Source organism: Salmo salar, chromosome ssa25, assembly GCF_905237065.1.
Source record: "Salmo salar chromosome ssa25, Ssal_v3.1, whole genome shotgun sequence".
Taxonomy (NCBI): Eukaryota; Metazoa; Chordata; class Actinopteri; order Salmoniformes; family Salmonidae; genus Salmo; species Salmo salar.
Window position 1 is genome coordinate 20599515 of NC_059466.1, and position 21410 is coordinate 20620924.

General features: G+C 46.2%; 1 protein-coding gene across 2 annotated transcripts in view; it reads right to left on the minus strand.

Annotated features, from left to right (window-relative positions):
* Positions 1 to 3289: 3289 nt before the first annotated feature.
* Positions 3290 to 21410, minus strand: part of plekhm3 (pleckstrin homology domain containing, family M, member 3) — a 55541-nt gene continuing 37420 nt past the window's right edge. For both annotated transcript variants that reach the window (XM_014173514.2, XM_045707406.1), the window contains exons 7-9: positions 14977 to 15040; positions 5211 to 5368; positions 3290 to 3542 (exon numbers count right to left, since the gene is read on the minus strand). In XM_014173514.2, coding sequence (XP_014028989.1) covers positions 3380 to 3542; positions 5211 to 5368; positions 14977 to 15040 — 385 coding nt within the window. In that variant the 3' untranslated portion in view covers positions 3290 to 3379. The remainder of the gene's footprint in view (positions 3543 to 5210; positions 5369 to 14976; positions 15041 to 21410) is intronic.

Genomic DNA, 21410 nt, shown 5'->3' on the forward strand with positions numbered 1-21410 from the left:
AAAATAAATAAGTGATACAAAATAACAAAATGTAACAAAGGCAGAGTAAAATCCACAATAAAAACCCAGTATTGAAAAGCAGGGTGTATTCATTAATCCAGAAACCAAGTGCTCATGGTGTGAAGGTTGGAGAAAGTATGTGGAAAGAAAGAAATCCCTATTTGGTGGTCCATCTGAACAGGAAAAACATGTCCTGGAGAATACTTCCCTTAGGTTCAATGCCCTCATCAGTCCCTCAGTAGTGACTGTATCGTCCACCATTTCCATTGCAGTGAATTCCTGATGTTTAAGCTCAACATACATTAAGAGAAGCAGTAACACTACTAGTCATATAAGCTTTGTAAGACAGTCTATGAGAGCCTGCACTCCGATAGACGTTAGTTATGTACATTTTACTGCAAGTATGCACAGAGTTTTACTTCAAAGAACAGACGGTTTTATAAGCCTTCCCTTTCTGCTCTTAGTACATTGAGCTTCGCTAGAAGCCAATTAAAAGAAAATATCATATTTAAGATATTATCTCCTTTGCTTTCCAGATTGGAGTAGACACCTTTATTCAAGCAACAGTGACCATCGGTTTTGGACTTCTTCTATACAATGAAAAACAGAAACATGGCTTAATACTACATGGGCATCTGAGGCATTTTGATGATTAAAGATGGAAGCCCACAAGTCAGTCTCACACAAACTACATTATCGCTGTAACAGGATTGGCTTTCATTTTAAGGCAGGCGAAAAGACACTCAATAAATAACATGAATGAAATGGTCAGAACAGGTCATTATAATTCACACAAAAAACAAGCGATTGATTTACTGGACATAATACCATACAACCCCAAACATTATAACAGCAAAAATAATTGATAGTGCAAAATGTAAAAACACTGAAAACCAAATGATAATGTAGCTGCATTTAAACAAACACAGCCACTTAGCTAGCTGTTATCTTGCTCTTGTCCAGGGCATTAGTGCTGCTTGGTAACATTGGCTCAGTGTTAGCAGGCCACACAAACAGCCTGAACCAGAGTTAGCTGTTATCCAGCTTTCAATCAAGCCTTTTTCCAGAAGGTGATATGACTTGTAACTTCAAATGTAAACCATACACACTTACATACAAATACGTGAATAAATAAACAAACCAAAACTTGGATGAGCAGTTTAAGGGGTACTAAGGCCCTTTCAGGAGAGATGGGACAAAATGGGAAGAAAAGTGGAAAGTGATAAACAGACATTCTAGGGAAAGCAGAATCTGAATATAAAGGCCTAGCTGCATAAGGAAGACACGACTCAAGCTAAAGATTCTGTCTTGAAAAGTTTTGTACGATTAAAGCACAGTACCTCAGAAAGTAGGAGAGGAAGGAGAGGAAAAGGCAACAATGCAGAGAAAACATATTATTGCCCAAGTAGAGTTCAAGTAATGGAAAAAGGGGATCCAAAAGCACATACAGTACACACACTGGGGCTCTCATCCTCCACCACCAGTCCTTTGAGCTCAGACCAGTCACACTACTGGGAGTCATAGACACCCCTCCCCAAATAACCACCTTTCACACTCACACACACACACACACACACACACACACACACACACACACACACACACACACACACACACACACACACACACACACACACACACACACACACACACACACACACTCTCTCTCTCTCTCTCTCTCTCTCTCTCTCTCTAGAGTGAGAGCACTGAGTCATAGCAGTAGAATGAGTCCCAGCTCCTGTGGGTTTGGGATGGCTTGCGTAACATAACTAAGCCCTGCATGGTCTTTTCCATGGACTGTAATTTGGGCCCTCTGTGGCTGAGGCCTGTAGGGCTGACCTGATGGAGCCTTTCCTACTGAGTATAATGGAGACAGTCAATGGATCCACCAGCCTCTAGCCCCATAGGACAGCAGTAGGGAGTAGCTGCCCCTATCCCTCTCAAGGAAAAAGTATACATGATAGGATGATATGTGATTTGAAAATAACTATGACTCAATCTCATCCTAGTGTCAAGTGTGTCTTGATCATAATAAGTGTTCCCCACTTGGACCCTCCTATTGAATATGTCTGGATAAAGGTTGGTTGGTTAGAGGGGCTCTAAGGGCTAATAGGTGAGTTAAATAAGCAAACTCATCCTTAAATACAGTGGCTACTAGCCCAGTCTGTGGCTTGACATCCTAATGAACATGCATAAATAGTGCAAAAACATGTGAAGGGAAGGATAAAGAGAGAGTGAAGGGCAGAGGGACATGTAGAGTTTGGATATATAATCCAAATATATAGCGAGTTGCGACATCACACCAACAGAGTCCAGATATAGGCTATAGATATAGGCTATAGTGACATCACACCAACAGAGTCCAGATATAGGCTATAGATATAGGCTATAGTGACATCACACCAACAGAGTCCAGATATAGGCTATAGATATAGGCTATAGTGACATCACACCAGCTGTTTGGTCACCTGGTGTGTGTATGTCTATGTGGACAGGTCACCTCGTAACACCTTCAGGTGGTGTGTGTGTGTGTGTGTGTGTGTGCGCGACTGTGTCCAGAAAGTCAAGAGGATGCATCACTGCTGTTGAGTCAGCATAGTCCCTCTCCCTTTATTTGTGGTGTCTGTGTTTGTGTGTGTGTGTGTTTATGTGTATCTGTGTTTGTGTGTGTGTTTATGTGTATCTGTGCTTGTGTATCTGTGCTTGTGTGTGTGTGTGTGTGTGTGTGTGTGTGTGTGTGTGTGTGTGTGTGTGTGTGTGTGTGTGAGTATATGTGTTTGTGTGTGTGTATCTGTGTTTGTGTGTGTGTATCTGTGTTTGTGTGTGTGTGTATCTGTGTTTGTGTGTGTGTGGGTGTGTGTGCAGCACTGTGAAGATAGCACATAGCAGAGAGGCTAAGAGGCAGAGCAGTTCCTCTCCAGTGGGTGTTACGTTGGGATCCATCTCTCCCAGGTGAGAGTGACGTCAGCTTAGCTCACAAAGTAGGTGTGTGTGAGAGAGCATAACCCTTTCTTAGTCATCAACACTCTCACTGTGTATCCTGGCCGGCTCACACACACAAACACACATGCTTCCATTGACTTTGGTGAGAGTAGCTCTGTGGAGTGGCACCGCTGTTTCAATCTGTGTCTGTGTGTGTGTGTATCTCCAGGTGTTGGGGTGTGTGTGTGTGTGTCTCCGGGTGTTGGGGTGTGTGTGTGTGTGTGTGTGTGTGTATCTCCAGGTGTGTGTGTGTGTGTGTGTGTGTGTGTGTGTATCTCCAGGTGTTGGGGTGTGTGTGTCTCCGGGTGTTGGGGTGTGTGTGTGTGTGTCTCCAGGTGTGTGTGTGTGTGTGTGTGTGTGTGTGTGTGTGTGTGTGTGTGTGTGTGTGTGTGTGTGATCAGGTGTACTGGTAAGGCAGTGTGAAGCAGCCTGGTGTATCGTCGTCAGGGCTCCAGAAAGACGAGGCTCTCTTATGGTGGAGCTCTCTGTGTACGCAGCGTGGACACGGCTGGGCCTTCTGATGACACTCTGTATGGAACACCGCTCCACAACCATCACATCTGGACACATACAGACCAAGCACAGAGTCACAAACATCAATACAACACAAATCTGAAGGGTGGGAAAAAGCATATTAGTTTCAGCTTGTAGGTTGGTCACTGATGTCGGAAATGTATGAGCTGGAAATGTACATTTCCAGATGAACACATCACTGTAGTAAAAGACTGGATAAACATTAGTTTCACCCAGCCCTGTCCAGCCCCGTCTGGAAGCTTGATCATGTTGCCACCCTCCCAGGTATCTATAGGACAGGACAGGTGGCAGTATCTAGCGATCTGCTGAGCATATGTATAGAAGATAAGAGAAACCTTGTTTAGCATCCACTTAACTAGGCTAGACAGTTCACCTTAAAACTTCTGGAACATAGAATGGTGAAAGCATTTACTTTGCCTGAAAATAAATACATTTGTAGTGAAATTTAGAAAGTAAAAAAAAAAAAAGACCATAAATTGGAATAAACAATGTAGAACATATTTCAAAAATGATTATGGAATGCATCGATACAACATATTCATAGCCACTCGAATCAAAATGGGGCACCAGTCCCAAAGAATCCAATTCTTCACCGATTGATGATTAACAGTGTCTATATGGCTAACTAACTGAGTGTCCCAGGCTACGTCATGGATGAGGTGGTAAAGCTGATGCAACCAGACCAGGAAAGGAGCAGGTCCTGCTCTCGGGGGTCAAAGTCTGGCCCAGGGACTAAGCTGTTACTCTTACTACAGTATAACTGGTGTACTATCACTATCAGTTAACGTGATACTTCCTTGCCAAGGGTAATAAACCCTGGTCAACAGTTGAGGTGTGCCATCCAGCCTGATAGTGAAGGGTGTGTGTGTACCGAGCACTGCAATTAAATCATTAGCTCTAGTCTACAGCATCTTCTGTAAGATGAAGAAACAGCATAATGTTTATGTGGGGAGTTGATACCTTTAAAGCTAGTTGAGCACAGATGAATATATGTCATATATTCACTTCAGAAAAGATCGTAACACACACACGCACACGCGCACACACACCTCTGCTTCTCCCGGCCCTGCCTTCAGAGGCTCTCCGTTAACCCAGAAGAGAGATGTGTGAGCTGAGCTGAGGCAGCAGAGATCAATAATTTAAGAGTGTGTGGACAGACTAGACATTAATGAATGTTTTATCTGCCTGTCTAGCTCTCTGGCTTCTGGCCTAGAGCAGCACAGCCACGTCTGGCGATCTCTCCTCTGTCCTCTTCTGTGTCCTCTCTTCTCCACCATCCTCTCCTGTAAAAGAGAGGACCTTCTTTTCTCCTCTTCTCCCCCTTCCTGTCTTGTTCTCTCCAGAGTGACATAAAACCTCCCTGAGGTGAGAGAGGGCCATTCCATTTCAGTGGCATGTCATAAGGCTCAGGCAGAGGGAGACAAGGACAGAAACAGGGACGGAGCAAGGCACTAGGGGGATTAACTGTTCCTCTCCAGCAGGACGCCATGTTCTCCCTGTCACCCGTGTCCCTGCCAGCGTGTCATTAACACGAGACAGAGACACACTCCTCTTTACTCCATTCACTCTTCCAGGATGCCATTATGCAAGTCGCTGATCTAACATCCGTTTTCTCTGTTACCCTGAATAGTTAATAAGGTTAAGATTGTTGAAGTATTGAGCTGATCCTATATCTGTGCATGAAGGGGCCTCACCTCTTAGTGGTGCTCTCCTGAAAGGGGTAGATGACCTGTCCGGTCTGACACATCTCACAGATGAAGCCCTTCTCTCTGCACTGGCTGCAGCTGAAGACGTGGGAACTGGCAAACTTAATCACCTTGGAGAGAAAGGGGGCCAGCTTCCCATCAATCACCTGTAGAGAGAGAGAGGTAGGGAAGGAGGGAGATGGAGATAGACAAGAGAGAGAGAGAGGTAGGGAAGGAGGGAGATGGAGATAGACAAGAGAGAGAGAGGTAGGGAAGGAGGGAGATGGAGATAGACAAGAGAGAGAGAGAGGTAGGGAAGGAGGGAGATGGACAAGAGAGAGAGAGGTAGGGAAGGAGGGAGATGGAGATAGACAAGAGAGAGAGAGAGAGGTAGGGAAGGAGGGAGATGGAGATAGACGAGAGAGAGAGAGAGGTGGGAAAGGAGGGAGATGGAGATAGACAAGAGAGAGAGAGGTAGGGAAGGAGGGAGATGGAGATAGACGAGAGAGAGAGAGAGGTGGGGAAGGAGGGAGATGGAGATAAACAAGAGAGAGAGAGAGAGGTAGGGAAGGAGGGAGATGGAGATAAACAAGAGAGAGAGAGAGGTAGGGAAGGAGGGAGATGGAGATAGACAAGAGAGAAAGAGAGAGGTGGGGAAGGAGGGAGATGGAGATAAACGAGAGAGAGAGAGAGAGGTAGGGAAGGAGGGAGATGGAGATAAACAAGAGAGAGAGAGAGAGAGAGGTAGGGAAGGAGGGAGATGGAGATAGACAAGAGAGAAGGAGGGAGGTAGGGAAGGAGGGAGATGAGATAGACGAGAGAGAGAGAGAGAGGTGGGGAAGGAGAGAGATGGAGATAAACAAGAGAGAGAGAGAGAGAGAGGTAGGGAAGGAGGGAGATGGGGATAAACAAGAGAGAGAGAGGTAGGGAAGGAGGGAGATGGAGATAAACAAGAGAGAGAGAGAGGTAGGGAAGGAGGGAGATGGAGATAGACAAGAGAGAAAGAGAGAGGTGGGGAAGGAGGGAGATGGAGATAAACAAGAGAGAGAGAGAGAGAGGTAGGGAAGGAGGGAGATGGAGATAGACAAGAGAGAGAGAGAGAGGTGGGGAAGGAGGGAGATGGAGATAGACAAGAGAGAGAGAGAGGTAGGGAAGGAGGGAGATGTAGATAAACAAGAGAGAGAGAGAGAGAGAGAGAGGTAGGGAGATGGAGATAGACAAGAGAGAGAGAGAGGTAGGGAAGGAGGGAGATGGAGATAAACAAGAGAGAGAGAGAGAGAGAGAGAGAGAGGTAGGGAAGGAGGGAGATGGAGATAGACAAGAGAGAGAGAGAGGTAGGGAAGGAGGGAGATGGAGATAAACAAGAGAGAGAGAGAGAGAGAGAGAGGTAGGGAAGGAGGGAGATGGAGATAGACAAGAGAGAGAGAGAGGTAGGGAAGGAGGGAGATGGAGATAAACAAGAGAGAGAGAGAGAGAGAGAGAGGTAGGGAAGGAGGGAGATGGAGATAGACGAGAGAGAGAGAGAGAGAGAGGTGGGGAAGGAGGGAGATGGAGATAGACGAGAGAGAGAGAGAGGTGGGGAAGGAGGGAGATGTGGATAAACAAGAGAGAGAGAGAGGTAGGGAAGGAGGGAGATGGAGATAGACAAGAGAGAGAGAGAGAGAGAGGTAGGGAAGGAGGGAGATGGAGATAAACAAGAGAGAGAGAGAGAGAGAGAGAGAGGGAAGGAGGGAGATGGAGATAGACAAAGAGAGAGAGAGAGGTGGGGAAGGAGGGAGATGGAGATAGACGAGAGAGAGAGAGGTGGGGAAGGAGGGAGATGTGGATAGACGAGAGAGAGAGAGAGAGAGAGAGGTGGGGAAGGAGGGAGATGGAGATAGACGAGAGAGAGAGAGGTGGGGAAGGAGGGAGATGTGGATAAACAAGAGAGAGAGAGAGGTAGGGAAGGAGGGAGATGGAGATAGACAAGAGAGAGAGAGAGAGAGAGGTGGGGAAGGAGGGAGATGGAGATAAACAAGAGAGAGAGAGAGAGAGAGAGAGGGAAGGAGGGAGATGGAGATAGACAAGAGAGAGAGAGAGAGGTGGGGAAGGAGGGAGATGGAGATAGACAAGAGAGAGAGAGAGAGGTGGGGAAGGAGGGAGATGGAGATAGACAAGAAAAGAGAGAGAAGGAGGGAGATGGAGATAGACGAGAGAGAGAGAGAAGGAGGGAGATGGAGATAGACAAGAGAGAGAGGTAGGGAAGGAGGGAGATGGAGATAGACAAGAGAGAGAGAGAGAGAGGTAGGGAAGGAGGGAGATGGAGATAGACAAGAGAGAGAGAGAGAGGTGGGGAAGGAGGGAGATGGAGATAGACAAGAAAAAGAGAGAGAAGGAGGGAGATGGAGATAGACGAGAGAGAGAGAGAAGGAGGGAGATGGAGATAGACAAGAGAGAGAGGTAGGGAAGGAGGGAGATGGAGATAGACAAGAGAGAGAGAGAGAGGTAGGGAAGGAGGGAGATGGAGATAGACGAGAGAGAGAGGTAGGGAAGGAGGGAGATAGACAAGAGAGAAAGAGAGAGGTGGGGAAGGAGGGAGATGGAGATAAACAAGAGAGAGAGAGAGAGAGAGAGGTAGGGAAGGAGGGAGATGGAGATAAACAAGAGAGAGAGAGAGAGAGAGAGAGAGAGAGAGGTAGGGAAGGAGGGAGATGGAGATAGACAAGAGAGAGAGAGAGAGAGAGAGAGGTAGGGAAGGAGGGAGATGGAGATAAACAAGAGAGAGAGAGAGAGAGAGAGAGAGAGAGAGGTAGGGAAGGAGGGAGATGGAGATAGACAAGAGAGAGAGAGAGAGAGAGAGAGAGAGGTAGGGAAGGAGGGAGATGGAGATAAACAAGAGAGAGAGAGAGAGAGAGAGAGAGAGAGGTAGGGAAGGAGGGAGATGGAGATAGACAAGAGAGAGAGAGAGAGGTAGGGAAGGAGGGAGATTGAGATAAACAAGAGAGAGAGAGAGAGAGAGAGAGAGGTAGGGAAGGAGGGAGATGGAGATAAACAGAGAGAGAGAGAGAGAGAGAGAGAGAGAGAGAGGTGGGGAAGGAGGGAGATGGAGATAGACAAGAGAGAGAGAGAGGTAGGGAAGGAGGGAGATGGAGATAGACAAGAGAGAGAGAGAGAGAGAGGTGGGGAAGGAGGGAGATGGAGATAGACAAGAGAGAGAGAGAGAGTGAGAGCGAGGTGGGGAAGGAGGGAGATGGAGATAGACAAGAGAGAGAGAGAGGGGTAGGGAAGGAGGGAGATGGAGATAGACAAGAGAGAGAGAGAGAGAGAGGTGGGGAAGGAGGGAGATGGAGATAGACAAGAGAGAGTGAGAGAGAGGTGGGGAAGGAGGGAGATGGAGATAGACAAGAGAGAGAGAGAGGTGGGGAAGGAGGGAGATGGAGATAGACAAGAGAGAGAGAGAGAGAGAGAGAGAGAGAGAGAGAGAGGTAGGGAAGGAGGGAGATGGAGATAGACAAGAGAGAGAGAGAGAGAGAGAGAGAGAGGTAGGGAAGGAGGGAGATGGAGATAGACAAGAGAGAGAGAGAGGTAGGGAAGGAGGGAGATGGAGATAGACAAGAGAGAGAGAGAGAGGTAGGGAAGGAGGGAGATGGAGATAGACAAGAGAGAGAGAGAAGGAAAAAAGGGAATAATGGATGAAGTGAAATAAAATGTACTTTCCAAAATTCTCTTCCTCATTCTACACGATAGAATTGAAATTCAACATTTTCATTCTAATTCAACCATTCTATTTCCCATCTATAAGAATGTACTGCTGTAATATATTCTACTATACAGAGTGAAGAAGACAGCAGAATATTCCCTGGGAGGATAAACACTTTTAATACAGGTCCCATTGGGAGCCACTGCAGCGCAGAGCATAGAGGAGATGGACAAGAGTTCACGTCAGGAATTCACATCGGGAATTTACATCAAAACTAATGAAGGCCCTGGGAGAAAGGCTGGCTGGAGAGGCCTGGGGGGCGGGGGGAATTCCTTTTTTTGGGGGCCGTTTTAGCAAAAAATGATATGTGAATGCCGGTGGGCGAGTAGTTAAAACCGGCAGGGCCTTTGATTGGTGAGGGCCTGGTAGAGAGCATTGTGGCTCTGTTGAATGGGGCTGGGGAAGGGAACGGGCCTGAGTGGACCTCCAGAGAACACTGAGGGAGGCTGAGGGGGCAGAGACAAGTGGCTACACCTGGCAGCGCTGGGGCTGCACCAATTAAGGCCTGCCAGGCATTCTTCAGCCTGGAGGAGAGAAGAGAAGGAGAAAAGACGAGAGAGAGGGAGAGGGGGACAGAGGGAAGGAGAGGCTGAAGAAGGAGGATGGGGTGGGGAGGGGGGCTGAAGGAGAAAGGAGAACGAAGAAAGGAGAGGAGACCACCCCGACCCCCACTCCTACACACGCACGCACATGCATACGTACACACAATGGAGATGGATAACTGAAAAGGTGCTCTGTAGGGGAGGGGGAGGTTATGTCTGTATGGTTTGGACAGAGAAAGAGATTACATAATGTAATACTAACTGGTCTACAACAGCTCATGACTAACTACCGAGAGAATGGGCGACAACCAGGAACAGCCCTTCTAACTCCTCAAGCAGTGGCTGAAAACACACCATCCCTCCATCTTTCCATCCCTCCAGCCTGGAGGCTGTGGCAACCCCAGTCTGGGAGAGCTACAACACTGTGAATAATGCTGTCTAGCATGGTGACATGAGTCAGGCTGTAGCCCAGCAATCAAAAGCTGTGTGTAGTGTGGAGCAGTCAGGCAGAGCAGCCAGTCCGTGAGTCAGCCAGCAATCCAGACAGCCAGTCAGGCAGAGCAGCCTGCCAGCCAGCCAGGCAGTGTTCCCCATCCCCTAGCCAAGCCCAGCCCAGATGATATATGCCACCCCTGATCAATGCTGACACCAGGGGTAATTAAGATACTCCATAATTTAGCTTAGCAGAATGAAACGACTGGCAACACACCACACTGGGTTCTGACTGGGACTGATGCTCAGCAGACAAGGAGAGAGGGAGATTAAGGGAAACAGAGGGAGGGAGGGAGAGAGGAGGGAAAGGGACAGAGAGAAGGGAAAAGTTGCAGAGGGAGAGAGCGAGGAAGTGAGAGCGATAGAGAGAGTTGGAATTGAAGGGAGAGAAAGGGCAGGAGAGGTGTGAATGGGAGATGCTTTAGGGGGAAAAAAGCAGAAAATGGCTGTAGCCCCAGGTTTCCCTTTCTTTGCCAACCAGGTGGATACATTTTCCTCAGAGAAGTGAAACCCCACCTACAGCTGGTCTGAGGGAGGGGTGCAGACAGAGCGGGGAAGAGAGGGGCGACCATTCGTTTGTCCTGCCTGCAGCTGCCTTCCTTCGCTGCAGTGTCATTGTGAATGTTTCTGGAACACCAGTCCCAGCACCCCCCCCCCCCCTTCTTCCACCAACACCCCTCAATCAAATCCTCCTCACCCCCCATCCCTCATAAAGTCACACCCCTCTGGCCCTGTCCCGTGTGGGGGGCATTGTGGTCCAAACGGCTTAATCCCCTAAAACCTCTGTTTAACACCCGCTACGTTATCCCTCTCTAGTGTTCCCTGATGAAGGCTGGGCCTCCATTAGTGACGCTCAGAAAGCCACCCGGATTACACACATAAAGACAGGGTGAGCTCTGTTTGGATAACACCCCTCACCAAACAGGATTACTACCAGCCCCAGTGTGTGTGTGTGTGTGTGTGTGTGTAAGACGTGTAGTGGGGAGTGTGATTATGGACGAGAGCGAGTGAGAGATAGAGAGAATGTCTTTGTATGCGTGTGGGACTGAGAGGCGGCGGTGTTTGAGCTTTTTTTGATTTTAAAATGCAGAAATATGTGCAACTTTTGAGTTTAAAATCAATATCTTACAGTTCAGAAAAAGCTGCATAATTACCATTTACCCAACAGCTCTCTAGATGACCAACCTGCCCCTATTCCAATGAGCGTGCCAGTGTAAGGGCATACATGCCTAAGGCCTGTGTCTATGCCTGTATCTGGGCTCAACTAGGAAGTGCTTGTGTCTACGTCAGGGTGGCTACTAGATAGCCTGTGGTGTGTGTAAGTTGTATGCCAGGGTGTCAGTGTGGGAATCTGCCCTATTGCACGTATGTGCGTGTCACCATGGCCACTGTGCAATCCGGGCCGGGGCTGCTCAATGCCCCTTTGTCCCCTCCAGTTGTTTGTAAGTCGTTGGCAGGACTAGGACCGCTGCCCCGGTACACGACACACAATACAATTAGCATCTATATGGTACTCCTCAGTCATCCACAACAAGCCTATCTCCCCATCCCACTACTTTACAACTGGAAAAGCAAAAAAAACGTTTCAATGAAGCAACAAAAGGGCCAGTAGCCAAACAAGTCCAGCCTCTGGGCAAACAAATATGGCCAACAGTCTGATGGTTTAAAGACGGAGGCTGCTCCAAATAGGAGGCGTTTGTTGGGAGTTCAATAGCAAAGAGCCAAGTGCACTGCTGTTTTCTATGAAGAACTGGGTCTAGTCTATAACTAGCCAGGGAGAGACGGTTCAGTCTTCATTGATCTCGCTGGGCAACAATAAAAGCCAGGCTTGATGAAGGAGCTCTGATTATTCAGGAGAAATAAAAGAAACAGCTCGTTAATATGGAAAGCCAATTAAGAAGCTGTGAGTGTGAGAGAGAGAGAGAGAGAGAGAGAGAGAGAGAGAGAGAGAGAGAGAGAGAGAGAGAGAGAGAGAGAGAGAGAGAGAGAGAGAGCGAGAGAAAAAAATATATATATGGGGAAAAATGTACTTGGCAAATAGGTTCTAATATAGTTGATCAATTATGGGGAAAACAAATGCAGCCGTCCATCGATTTATCATTGCTTATCACTGAATTGTTGAACTGTTTGCAACTTTTAAAGCAGTTGTCAAGCCCTGAGTAAGTTGCCTGTAGCAGCATGTCTGTAGTAGCATGTTGCGGTGTCCTAAACTTGAGGTAATCTTTAAGCCATCTATTAGAGTTTGTTTGACATGGGCATCATAACCTGGCTGAGTGTTGTGTGCAGTCCACTGGAGAATGTGCCAGTGACACACGCAGACACCCAGAGAGAGAAAGAGAGACAGAGGGAGAGAGGGATAGAGAGAGAAGGAGTGACGGGATAGAACTACAGAGCGATAGACGGGGTAAAGCGGAGGAGAAAGGAGATAGAAGGATCGCAAAAGAGGGGGAAGAGAGAGACAGTGTCAGGGCAGGGGATGAAGGGAAGAATGGTGGACTGTCACACTCTTGTTTTCCTGCCTGTTGATTCTGAATGTGTGTAATTAGTGAATGGGCCAGGGGGAGAGGGGGACATGGAGGGAGCAGGGAAAGGGGAGTAGAGGGCTGTGGACGCTCCCTGGGTTGTTAAGAGAGAGGGGGTGTCAGAGAGAGAGAGAGAGGGAGTGAGTGGTACCCCACTACATAACCAAAACGTATGTGGACACCTGCTCGTCGAACAGCTCATTCCAAAATCATGGGCAATAATATGGAGTTGGTCCCCCTTTGCTGCTACAGCCTCTACTCCTCTGGGAAGGCTTTTCACTAGATGTTGGAACATTGCTGCGGGGACTTGATTCCATTCAGCCACAACAGCATTAGTGAGGTTGGGCACTGATGTTGGGCGACTAGGCCTGGCTTCCAATTCATTCCAAAGATGTTTGATGGGGTTGAGGTCAGGGCTCTGTGCAGTCCAGTCAAGTTCTTCCACACCGCGCTCTAGCGACTCCTTGTGGCGGGCCGGCACATGCATGCTGACTTCGGTTGCCAGTTGTACGGTGTTTCCTCCGACACATTGGTGCGGCTGGCTTCCGGGTTAAGCGAGCAGTGTGTCAAGAATCAGAGTGGCTTGGCAGGGTCGTGTTTTGGAGTTGCAGTGATGGGACAAGACCGTAACTACCAATTGGATATCACAAAATTGGGGCGAAAAAGAGGTAAAAAGTACAACAACAAAAAAATATTTTGACAAATATTTTTTTTTTATTCCACATACCAATCTCGACAAACCATTTCGGTATGGACCTCGCTTTATGCACGGGGACATTGTCATGCCCAAACTGTTGCCACAAAGTTGGAAGCACAGAATTGTCTAGAATGTCATTGTATGCTGTAGCGTTAAGATTTCCCTTCACTGGAACTAAGGGGTCTAGCCCAAACCATGAAAAACAGCCCCAGACCATTATTCCTCCTCCCCCAAACCTTACAGTTGGCACTATGCATTGGGGCAGGGAGCGTTCTCCTGGTATCTGCCAAACCCAGATTCGTCCATCGGACTGCCAGATGGTGAAGCGTGATTGATCACTCCAGAGAACGCGTTTCCACTGCTCCAGAGTCCAATGGTGGCGAGATTTACACCACTCCAGCCGACACTTGGCATTGCGCATGGTGATCTTAGGCTTGTGTGAGGATGCTCAGCCATGGAAACCCATTTCATGAAGCTCCCGGCGAACAGTTCTTGTGCTGACAGATGATTTTTACGTGCTACAGCACTCGGCGGTCCCTTTCTGTGAGCGTGTGTGGCTTACCACTTCGTGGCTGAGCCGTTGTTGCTCCTAGACGTTTCCACTTCACAATAACAGCACTTACAGTTGACCGGGGCAGCTCTAGCAGGGCAGAAATGTTATGAACTGACTTGTTGGAAAGGTGACATCCTATGATGGTGCCACGTTGAAAGTCACTGAGCTCTTCAGTAAGGTGATTCTACTGCCAATGTTTGTGTATGGAGATTGCATGGCTGTGTGCTCGATTTTATACATGTCAGCAACAGGTGAGGGTGTCCACCTACTTTTGTATATATAGTGTATATGGAATTGTTTTAAGAAGGTCATGCCAAGGACAATTTTGCTATTTGATTTAGAATTTTAAGACCCCTTGAAGCATAACAAAAAAAAATATGAGAACATTATTTGATGAAAGAAAACTGCCATCAGCCCATACAAACGCACTCAATAACAGATTCCCTACATGGAAAAACATATAGACGCATCCAATGCAAAAAAAATGATATCTCTAGCTTAATGATTGACATTTTGAATTACATTTTTTTTTCGTGTCAAAATGGGATTAATTGACACATAAACAAATTGTACAATAATTCACTGTGATAATTCATTGATAATTCAGGGAATTGTTTTATTATGCTAATTTGGTCGAATTTGTGTTGTGTTATCAGATTTAGCCTTTTCTACCATTTTCAGAAAGCATACAGGCATTTGAATATAGTGTGGAAAAAGGGAATCCGGACACAATGTGGACACGGTAGACACATTTAAAATGTAGGTGTAGACCAGAGTTCCCCTACTGGGGGCCCTCGTGTCAAATTTGTCCCACGGGTGGTTTTATTTGGCTCCCAAAGTTTAAGAAAATGTAAGAAAAAAAACATGAAATACTGTAAAAACACCAGGAAATCAGCTCCAAGTGATTTTAATTTTGGAATTCTGCTCCCAAGTATTCCCACGCATAATAGAGAGACACGTGATCGTAAACAAATATAAGCAAGGTTTATGTTTTAGTCAAATATTATATCCGTGTGTGCTTCTTCCAGTCAATTTGCAGTCTACAAATAATTTGTAATTATATTCCGGCTCACCGACCATCCCCTCAAGAAAAAAAAATCTAGTTGATGATCCCTAGTGTAGAAGCATGACATGTTCGTAATTCCATGATCAGAACTCCATGATCAGAATACAAAAGCTGCATTAACTATCAAGTGTAGACATGGCCTAAAAGCAGCATGTGTGTCTTACCTGCTGCAGGTCAGCCAGTGAGTACAGGTGGATGTGTTGCAGTAGATATTCTCTGGGGAAGATCCTATGGGGAGAGAGAGAGCATTACGTCAATGCATAGATGCAGTAAAGAGGTCAATGGAAGGCAGACTGTGGGGAATAGAAGGAGAACGTTGGATTGGTGCACATTTAACAAATCTGATCTAACAAAGTAGATATTCGTCAAATTCGTAATGATTGGTATAAGCAACAGGCCCACAATGTGGTTACTAAAGTCCAATGTGCATCTATTTCGCTGTTTTCGCTGCATAACATTTAGAAATGGTCCTTTTTAAGGTTTAGAAGAAGTGACAGCTAAATGCTGACTCCCGTTTGTATAAGCTGGTAGCATAGCTAGGATACAGAAATTGGTGGTGGTAGTTAAAGACATTTTGAACTGTGCTGTTGATTGGTTAAGGTGACATGAACATGTGTTGGGGTTAACATCCATACAAGCGTTATACTCAGATTTTTACCTCAACATAGTGTGAAATACACATAAATAATAGCCAAAATGTAGGTGTAAGGGCTGTCTGAAGAGAGAGTGGACCAAAACGCAGCGGAGTTAGTGTTCATCATATTTAATTATAAAATGGAACACTATACAAATACAAAATGAGAAACTGACAGCCAACAGTCCTGTCAGGTGAAACACTGAACAGAAACAATTACCCACAAAACCCAAAGGAAAAACATGCTCCTTATGTGTGACTCCCAATTAGCAACAACAAGCTTCAGCTGTGCCTGATTGGGAGCCACACACACCACGGCCCAAAACAAAGAAATACAAAAACATAGAAAAAGGAACATGGAACGCCCACCCAATGTAACACCCTGCCAAACCAAAATAAAGAACAAAAAAACCCTCTCTATGGCCAGGGCGTTACAGTAGGCAACTTTTTCTGGGGGGCAATGAGGATATTTGGAATCTTTCCCCGCACAGATCTTTTCCCCATGCATTTCCATTGTTTTGGTCGAGTAAGATTGACTTCTTTACCGTATGTATTCAATTATTGGAATATTTTCTTAGAACCATGACTTATATCCATTCATAATATATAATAATACATACCATTTGACAGACACTTTACAGCAGTGTGTGCATATATTTTCATGTTTTATTTCGTAATTTTGTCTCTCACGGTTGAACTAAACTGACCGGTAACTTCAAAGTACACATATGTAAATGTATAACACTGTTTAATGGTATATCATACATTAAAAGGTCCTAAACGATATCATAATCGCCATCGATAAAAGACAGTACTGTGCAGCCATCTTCATTGACCTGGCCAAGGCTTTCGACTCTGTCAATCACCGTATTCTTATCGGCGGACTCGATAGCCTTGGTTTCTCTAATGATTGCCTAGCCTGGTTCACCAACTACTTAACTGATATAGTTCAGCGTGTCAAATCGGAGGGCCTGTTGTCCGGACCTCTCGCAGTCTCTATGGGGGTGCCACAGGGTTCAATTCTCGGGCCGACTCTTTTCTCTGTATACATCAATGATGTCACTCTTGCTGCGGGTGAGTCTTTGATCCACCTCTACGCAGATGACACCATTCTGTATACATGTAGCCCTTCTTTAGACACTGTGTTAACAAACCTCCAAACGAGCTTCAATGCCATACAACACTCCTCCCGTGGCCTCCAACTGCTCTTCAATGCTAGTAAAACAAAATGCATGCTTTCAACTGATCGCTGCCCGCACCCGCCCGCCCACCCAGCATCACTACTCTGGACAGTTCTGACTTAGAATATGTGGACAACTACAAATACCTAGGTGTCTGGTTAGACTGTAAACTCTCCTTCCAGACTCACATTAAACATCTCCAATCCAAAATTAAATCTAGAATCGGCTTCCTATTTCACAACAAAGCCTCCTTCAGTCATGCTGCCAAACATACCCTCGTAAAACGGACTATCCTACCGATCCTTGACTTCAGCGTTGTCATTTACAAAAAAGCCTCCAACACTCTACTCAGCAAATTGGATGCAGTCTATCACAGTGCCATCCGTTTTGTCACCAAAGCCCCATATACTACCCACCACTGCGACCTGTATGCTCTCGTTGGCTGGTCCTCACTACATATTCGTCACCAAACCCACTGGCTCCAGGTCATCTATAAGTCTTTGCTAGGTAAAGCTCTGCCTTATCTCAGCTCACTGGTCACCATAGCAACACCCACCCGTAGCACGCGCTCCAACAGGTATATTTCACTGGTCACCCCCAAAGCCAATTCCTCCTTTGGCCGCCTTTCCTTCCAGTTCTCTGCTGCCAATGACTGGAAGGAATTTCATAAATCACTGAAGTTGGAGACTTATATCTCCCTCACTAACTTTAAGCGTCAGCTGTCAGAGCAGCTTACCGATCGCTGCAGCTGTACACAGCCCATCTGTAAATAGCCCATCCAACCAACTACCTACCTCATCCCCATATTTGTTTTTCTGCTCTTTTGCACACTAGTATTTCTACTTGCACATCCATGTCTGCACATATATCACTCCAGTGTAAATTGCTAAATTGTAATTACTTCGCCACTATTGGCCTATTTATTGCCTTACCTCCTTACTTCATTTGCACACACTGTATACAGATTCTTCTATTGTGTTATTGACTTTATGTTTGTTAATCCCATGTGTAACTCTGTGTTGTTTTTGTCACACTGCTTTGCTTTATCTTGGCCAGGTCGCAGTTGTAAATGAGAACTTGTTCTCAACTGGCCTACCTGGTTAAATAAAGGTGAAATTATTATTATTATTATTTTTAATTACAGTATTACATACAGCATATTAAACATTAAAGTATATCCATACATCAACATGACAGTATCATGCATGACAGGAAGGAGATTCATTTAGGACGATAACAGAATGCACACCATGAGTCACGTCTCTCACACGCCATGACCGGGCCTGTGTAACTGTGGCAACGAGTGGCCAAATTGCCCTGAAAATGGGGGTCAATTCAATAGAGTGGGAGCTGGGTTGGGGTGGCAGTGGAGGCTGGGGTATAGGTGTTTAAAATCCCTCTGCCTTTATTACGGGGTGAAGCGGGGTACCCTCAATGCTCTCTTCATCCTGCCTGTCTCGCTATTACAGCCCACTCTACGCTCATCTGCCTGAACTACATACACACAAACGTTACTCACACACACACACACACACACACACACACACACACACACACACACACACACACACACACACACACACACACACACACACACACACACACACACACACACACACACACACACTAGCTCACATTACAGCTCGAGGATCCACAAAGTGACACAGCGAGAGAGAGAGAGAGAGAGAGAGAGAGAGAGAGAGAGATAGAAGATGGAAAGGGGGAGATATGGTATCACATGGACAATTTGGGTGCACTCACTCTCTGCACTAGTAACAGTGTGAAGGGAGACACACATACAACTCTAATGTGACTCCTGAGAGTGGAGAGAGGCGCACACATACACAGCTCTATGCAGGTTCTATATATCTATATATATCTATATAAATTACGTGGAATGTGTGTGTACATCATTATTCTAGAGAGAGAGAGAGAGAGAGAGAGAGAGAGAGAGAGAGAGAGAGAGAGAGAGAGAGAGAGAGACAGAGAGACAGAGAGAGAGAGACAGGAAAACCTGGCTCCCTGTAGAGGAAAGGCTGTGCAACCACTGCACAACAGCAGAAACTGAGACGGAGCTGCATTTCCTGACCAAATGTGAAAAATATAGAACAATTTGAGAGTGTGATTTCCCCAAATTTGAAACCCTTATTAAAGGTTTGAAAGACCTCTCTGATGAGAGTAGGCTACCCGTCCTGTTGGGGGAGGACACAGAGAGCTGTGGGTTGGCAGCGCACTACATTGCTGCCTGCCATAAGTTGAGGGACAGTGTCTGACAGACCAATCAACCTGCACATGTACTCTACTGTATGCTTATTGTTCATTGTATGGTTATTTTGATCCTTGGTTATAGTTGTTACTATTGTCCCGTTGACAATTTTGATTCTCATTTTTTTTTTCATATTGTAAATATCCAAAATAAGCTTTGGCAATATGTACATTGTTATGTCGTGCCAATAAAGCAAATTGAATTGAATTGACAGAGAGAGAGAGAGAGAGAGAGAGAGAGAGAGAGAGAGAGAGAGAGACAGAGAGAGACAGAGAGAGACAGAGAGAGACAGAGAGAGAGACAGAGAGTGAGAGAGAGAGACAGAAAGAGAGAGACAGAGAGCGTGTGATCAAGCATGTATGAGTTTGCTCAGATATAGAGGCAGAGCGTGTGCGTGTATGCCCACAGACAGGCAGACTTTATGTGGTCATTGTAAGAGGAGGCATGGCAAAGGTCCAGTCAGAGAGAGCAAAGCCCCATTAACACATCAGTCTCAGGCCTCATTAGACAGGCTTCATTACAGCACTAACCTGATACACACACACAGGCGGGAGGGCAGGAGCGCACGCTTGCATGCAGAGACACACACACACACAGGCTCAGAGGGCGGGCTATTTGTTTAGCTGAGGATGAATTCCCTTTTCATGTGTTTGTGGGAAGCTTTACAGTTAAGCGATGGCCAGGGAGGTGTGTGTGGCGCTTTCTAGCCAGTAAGAGATAGACAGAGAGTTGGGGGGACTGTCAGAGAGACTAGCCCCTACTGAGAGAGTGAAGCCAGCAGTCAGAGGCTTCGTCCTAAACGTTACCCTATTCCCTGCATAGTGCATTACTTTTGATCAGAGCCCTATGGGCCCTGGACAACAGTAGTGCACTTCATAGAGAATAGGGTACCATATGGAACGGAACCAGGGAACAACATAGAGCAAACATACCAGACACACAGCTAAGGAATGTACAGACCATGCCATAACTGACTAATATAACTGCTACAGTACAGGGTTCAGCAGACGGACAGCACCAGCTTCAATTGGAGGATTATAAGTCTTATGTTAAAGGAAGCAGGAGCATAGGGTGTATGTCTACTGACAGACATATTTAGGGGAGACTACCTGCCTCTCACCCTGATTGCTGCAAAATGTGTTTTGGCCATATGACATGACAACCCACTATGGATCTTCCTCTTCACTCACTTTTGTTCTACGTTGTAAAGAACATACCCCCGGAAAACTCCTTCCAAAAACAACAAATCACTGGAGACAGAAAAAAGTGGTTTAAAAAAAGACATCGGCATCATAACTGTGATATCTAACCTGAGTGTTTAAGCCTCCAATAGAGACATCCAGTAGCCAGCCAGTCTGCCGTGTGAATCCCTGTTAAATTTTCTCAGGGGCCTGCCTGCCTGTCCACAAGGGCTGGACAGTAACTCTCCTTTCCTCTCGTTGGTCAAGTGTTTGCAGTGGTGGTAACCCCCAGATACAGGCCTGGCTAGCAAACAGAGCCAGCTAGGAGGACACTTATCAGTGGTGACAGCACCTCGACGGGACTGTATGACGTCTGTCACACACACACACACACACACACACACACACACACACACACACACACACACACACACACACACACACACACACACACACACACACACACACACACACACACACGATGTCGCCGACAGAGATGGTCGCCTCGCTTTGAGTCCTTAGGAAACTATGCAGTATTTGTTTTTTTAATGTATTATTTCATGCATTGTTACCTCAGGAAATCTTAAGTGTTATTACATACAGCCGGGAAGAACTATTAGATATAAGAGCAACGTCAACTTACCAACATTACGACCAGGAATACGACTTTCCCGAAGCGAATCCTCTGTTCGGACCACCACCCAGGACAATGGATCTAATCCCAGCCGACCCAAAACAACGGTGCCGCAGAAGGGGCAGAGGGAGCGGCTTCCTGGTCAGGCTCCGTAGATGTGCACATCGCCCACTGCTCCAGAGTATTCTACTCGCCAATGTCCAGTCTCTTGACAACAAGGTAGACGAAATTCGAACAAGGGTTGCCTTCCAAAGAGACATCAGAGATTGTAACATTTGGAAACACGGCTCTCTCGGGATATGTTGTCGGAATCGGGCTTCTTCATGCATCGCGCCAACAGAGATAAACACCTCTCTGGGAAGAGGAATGGCGGGGGTGTATGCTTCATGATTAACGACTCATGGTGTAATCATAACAACATACAGGAACTCAAGTCCTTCTGCTCACCCGACCTAGAATTCCTTACAATCAAATGCCGGTCATTTTAACCAACCAAGAGAATTCTCGTCAGTTATAGTCACAGCTGTGTACATTCCCCCACAAGTAGACACCAAGACGGATCTCAAGGAACTTCACTAGACTCTATGTAAACTGGAAACCATATATCCTGAGACTGCATTTATTGTAGCTGGGGATTTTAACAAAGCAAATTTGAGAAGGCTACCTAAAATCTATCAGCATATTGATTGCACTACGCGCAGG